The sequence below is a fragment of the Chiloscyllium plagiosum genome, unplaced genomic scaffold (assembly GCF_037043375.1).
Source record: "Chiloscyllium plagiosum isolate Xiang-an unplaced genomic scaffold, Cpla_swu_hap1 HiC_scaffold_27, whole genome shotgun sequence".
In the NCBI taxonomy this organism is placed as follows: Eukaryota; Metazoa; Chordata; class Chondrichthyes; order Orectolobiformes; family Hemiscylliidae; genus Chiloscyllium; species Chiloscyllium plagiosum.
Window position 1 is genome coordinate 51,264,256 of NW_028270165.1, and position 5,311 is coordinate 51,269,566.

At 50.3% G+C, this 5,311-nt stretch overlaps 1 protein-coding gene across 1 annotated transcript; it reads left to right on the forward strand.

Moving 5' to 3' along the window:
* The first annotated feature begins 1,201 nt into the window (after window positions 1-1,201).
* LOC148144028 (uncharacterized) lies at window positions 1,202-3,171 on the forward strand. The gene has a single exon (XM_087974554.1). It carries the CDS (start codon window positions 1,400-1,402, stop codon window positions 2,618-2,620), a length of 1,221 nt encoding a protein of 406 aa, XP_087830680.1. The 5' UTR covers window positions 1,202-1,399; the 3' UTR covers window positions 2,621-3,171.
* Window positions 3,172-5,311: the final 2,140 nt, after the last annotated feature.

The following is a 5,311-nucleotide window of genomic DNA, read 5'->3' on the forward strand; positions in this document are numbered from 1 at the left end:
CCTGTTTGATCACGTACAACATCCTGATCGGGAAAGCCACTGACTGAGTATCGATGCGATCTGGAATGATCTGAGATTATCCTGGTGTCATTTGGTGCACCAGATCAGACGCTTTCAACATGGAGTCACTTGAGCGATGGCGTGAGCTGCCAGAGGAAGTGGTGGGTGCTGATACGATGACAAGTTAAAAGGCTCCTGGATGGGCATATGAATATGAAGGGTTCAGATGGGTCAGGGCCAAGTGATAGCAAATGCGACTGGAGTCATAGAGATGTACAGCACAGAAACAGACCCTTCGGTCCAACCCGTCCTTGCTGACAAGATAGCCAACCTAATTTAGTCCCAGCTGCCAGCACCCGGCCCATATAGGGGCCAAGTGATGGCAAACGTGACTAGATTAATTTAGTAAATCTGGGCAGGTTGGGCCAAAGGGTCTGTTTCCGTGCTGTGTGATTCTAATTGTCTTCAGTGAAAGCAGAAGTGTGGTTGTGAAGGCTGGACTTTCAGAGCATGTTTTGCCCTGACTGGGAGCAGAAGAGTTTGACTGAAGTGTGTCAGTGTTAATGCCTTGATGTCTCATTTTGCTCCCACCTTCTCTGGGTCATTAACCATTTTGTGTCTGGTCCTTCCTCAAGAAGCTGCGTTGCAGGTTTACCCTGAATTGACACTTTTTTTTGCTTCCCAAAATCAGACCTGCTCACTCTCAGCAGGATCCCAGTGTTGTGAAAGATATTAACTTTCAGGTGGAGGTATCCAAAATTCAGAGAGATGTCAGTCTTGATGTTTTTGCTTTTTCTGCCCCTGTCAGATCCTGAATCAGCACCTACAGAGGAATTAGTTAGAGCGGAGTGAGAACAGAGGGGGAAGAGAGTGTGGGATGGTACTTTCAATTTTGTGGAACAACAAAAGAATATTCCACAGCAAGTATAATTGCTTGTTCTGAATTTCTACCCTGCACTGACAGTGATGACTTTTGTAATCTCTTTTTGCAGAGTATTTGAAAATCTGAAGAGGGAAGTTTCAAAATCAACGGATGAAGGGCTTATGCCCGATACATTGATTCTCCTGCTCCTCGGATGCTGCCTGACCTGCTGTGCTTTTCCAGCTCCACATTTTTCGACTGACTCTCCAGTGTCTGCAGTCCTCACTTTGATGTCAATGTCTGACAGTCACACAATCCATCGGGACCACAACGATTTTTGACTGTGATTTCTGTGAGAGGGATCAACGCTTTTTGGTTCCTGTTTGAGGACGTTTTCAGCATCAGTGGGACTGGACGAGAGACCCCACTGTTGCAGCGCACTGTGCGTGGAGCCTGAAACAGTTATACGGCCTGGAAAGGGGATTTCACGGCAGGGAGGGGCTCTACACTTGTTTGTGTGCAGCTGAAGCTGTGGCCATGGAGAAACCTGAGGAATCCCGCCCTGTGGAGGAACCGTGGAAGTGTGGCGACTGTGGGAAAGGCTTCCGTGTCCCGTCTGCCCTGGAGACTCATCAGCGCAGTCACACCGGGGAGAGGCCATTCCCCTGCACTGACTGCGGGAAGGCCTTCAGACATTCCTCCCACCTGTTGGCCCACCAGCAGTACCACACTGGGGAGAGGCCCTTCAGCTGCCCTGAGTGCGGGAAGGCCTTCAGCAATTCCTCCACCCTGCTGACCCACCAGCGCACCCACACCGGGGAGAGGCCGTTCACCTGCCCTGAGTGTGGGAAGGCCTTCAGCAATTCCTCCACCCTGCTGACCCACCAGCGCATCCACACGAGGGAGAGGCCGTTCACCTGCTCTCAGTGCGGGAAGGGCTTCACCTGCTCCTCTCACCTGCGGAGCCACGAGCGGGTCCACACCGGGGAGAGGCCCTTCAGCTGCCCCGAGTGCGGGAAGGCCTTCAGCACTTCCTCCAACTTGCTGACCCACCAGCATGTCCACACGGGGGAGAGGCCATTCACCTGCTCTCAGTGCGGCAGGGGCTTCACCTGCTCCTCCACCCTGAAGAGCCACCAGCGGGTCCACACGGGGGAGAGGCCCTTCAGCTGCCCAGAGTGCAGGAAGGCCTTTACCCAGGTCTCCACACTGCTGACCCATCAGCGGGTCCACACGGGGAAGAGGCCCTTCAGCTGCACCGAGTGTGGGAAAGCCTTCAGCACTTCCTCCAACCTGCTGTCCCACCAGCATGTCCACACAGGGGAGAGGCCCTTCAGCTGCCCAGAGTGCGGGAAGGCCTTTACCCGGGTCTCCACACTGCTGAGGCACCAGCGTGTCCACACAGGGGAGAAGCCCTTCAGCTGCATCGAGTGTGGGAAGGCCTTCAGCACTTCCTCCAACCTGCTGACCCACCAGCGTGTCCACACTGGGGAGAGGCCGTTCACCTGCTCTCAGTGCGGGAAGGGCTTCACCTGCTCCTCCAACCTCCAGACCCATCAGCGGGTCCACACCGGGGAGAGGCCCTTCAGCTGCGCCGAATGCGGGAAGGCCTTTAACCAGGCCTCCCACCTGCTGACCCACCAGCAGGTCCACACTGGGGAGAGGCCGTTCATCTGCTCTCAGTGCGGGAAGGGCTTCACCCGCTCCTGCAACCTGCGGAAGCACCAGCGAGTTCACGTGCCATCGCAGGGGGATTGAAGGAGTGACGGCCGAGTGCCATTATCGATTGGAATATCAACCCGGTTCCGGGGACACCCGGGTTCGAATCCTGCCACGACAGATGGCAGAGGGAGGGGGTGGTGCGGGGGAGAAAGCCCCCATCTGATTCCCTCTCTCCCTTGTTAGGGAAGGGAACCGCCATTGTGGGAAAGGATTCACTCAGTCGTTCCAGCTGCATCCTTTACCCGGTCTGGCCTACACGTGACCCCACACCCACAGCAGTCTGGTTGACTCTACACTGCCCCTTCCTGACAAAGGAGTGGGGAGAAACTTACTTGGAGACAGGGTATGGGTTGAAATTGCTGAGTGAGGCAATACTTCCTCCGGGTTACGGCTGTACCAAGGATCCAATTACAAAGGGACAACTTGGTGCTGGCAGTAAAGACAGTGAGGGGGGTGGGACAGGGGAGGTGTGGTGTGTGCACTTTCACCTTGAGCTGTTCAAAAAGCAACTGCTTTTTCTCTGGCTTTTTGCAGGGGAATCTGAAACTGTAACAAAGTTGGGTTGCAATAAAGGTTACCTGAACTTACCACCGGGCTCAGACTCTCATTGAAAGCTTTGAGCTCCAAGAGGTTTTTGTTTTAAAGCTGCTCATTTCTTTCCGCCTCCTGCAATAAGTTTAGAACATAGAACAAAGAACATAGAACAATACAGCGCAGAACAGGCCCTTCGGCCCTCGATGTTGCGCTGACCTGTGAACTATTCTCAGTTCGTTCCCCTACACTATCCCAAAATCAACCATGCGCTTATCTAAGGAATGTTTAAATCTCCCTAATGTGGCTGAGTTGACTACTTTAGCAGGTAGGGCATTCCACGCCCTTACCACTCTCTGCATAAAGAACTTGCCTCTGACATCTGTCTTAAATCTATCACCCCTCAATTTGTACAGGTTGTAGGGGGACTTGGATAAACTGCAGAATTGGGCTGAGAAGTGGCAAATGGAGTTCAATGCAGCTAAATGTGAGGTGATTCACTTTGGGAAACTGACGTCACCATCCTAAGAAAAAGTCTTTCACTGTCTCCCCTATCTAATCCTCTGATCATCTTATATATCTCTATCAAATCCCCTCTTAGCCTTCTTCTTTCCAATGAGAACAGACCCAAGTCTCTCAGCCTTTCCTCATAAGACCCTCCCTCCAGACCAGGCAACAACCTGGTAAATCTCCTCTGCTCCTTTTCCAATGCTTCCCACATCCTTCCTGAAATATGGGGACCAGAACTATACACAATATTCCAAGTGTGGCTGCACCAGCATTTTGTATAGTTGCAGCATGATATTGCAGTTCCGGAACTCAATTCCTCTACCAATGAAACCTAATACACTGTTTGCCTTCTTAACAGCACTATCCACCTGAGTGGCAACTTTCAGGGATCTATGCACCTGGACTGCAAGATCACTGCCTTCCTGTTATTCTTCCCAAAGTGAATCACCTCACATTTAGCTGCATTGAACTCCATTTGCCACCTCTCAGCCAAATTCTGCAGTTTATCCAAGTCCCCCTGCAACCTGTAACATTCTTCCAAACTGTCCAGCACTCCACCGACTTCAGTGTCGTCTGCAAATTTACTAATCCATCCACCTATGCCTGTGTCTAAGCCAATTAAAAAATGACAAACCGCAGTCGTCCCAAAACAGATCCTTGTGGCACACCACTAGTAACCGGACTTCAGGCTGAATATTTTCCATAAACCACCACTCGCTGCCTTCTTTCAGAAAGCCAGTTTGTAATCCAAACTGCTAAATCACCCTCAATCCCATGCCTCTGCATTTACTCCAACAGCCTACCATGTGGAACTTTATCAAAGGCTTTACAGAGGTCCACGTACACCACGTCAACTGCCCTACCCTCATCTACATGCTTGGTAACCTTCTCAAAAAACTCTGAGGTTTGTGAGACACGACCTGCTCTTGATGAAACCAAGTTGACTATCTGAAAATAAATTGTTGCTTGCTGAATGATTATAAATCCTATCTCTAATGTTCCTTTCCAAAAGCTTTCCTTCAACAGAAGTAAGGCTCACTGGTCTATAATTACCTGGGTCATCTCTGCTGCCCTTCTTGAACAAGGGCACAACATTTGCAATCCTCCACTCTGGTACTAAACCTGTAGACAATGACAACTCAAATATCAAAGCCAAAGGCTCTACTATCTCCTCCCTCGCTTCCCAGAGAATCCTTGGATAAATCCCATCCGGCCCAGGGCACTTGTCTACTTTCACTCCTTCTAGAATTGATAACACCTGTGTGCAACTAACCTTGATCTTTTCGAGTCTAATATCTTGTACCTCATTCTTCTCCTCTGCAATATTCTCTTTTTCCTGAGTGAAGACCGATGAGAGATATTCATTAACACCTCTCCAATCTCCACAGGGCCCACACTCAATTTCCCACTTCTGTCTTTGATTGGCCCTATTCCTACCCTAATCATCCTTTTATTCCTCACATACCTATAGAAAGCTTTAGGGTTCTCATTTATGTGTTAAAGACTGCTCATGACCCTCTTTGCTGTTAACTCTCTCTTTAAATCCTTCCTAGCTGATCTGTAACTCTCCATCGCCTCATCTGAACCATCTTGCCTCATCATCACATAAGCCTCCTCCTTCTTTGTAACAAGAGATGCAATGTCTGTTGTAAACCACGGTTCCCTTCCCTTATCACTTCCTCCCTG

Bases quoted from the DNA above. Each gene is read 5' to 3' on its own strand.
- LOC148144028 (XM_087974554.1), top strand. From the start codon at position 1,400: ATGGAGAAACCTGAGGAATCCCGCCCTGTGGAGGAACCGTGGAAGTGT.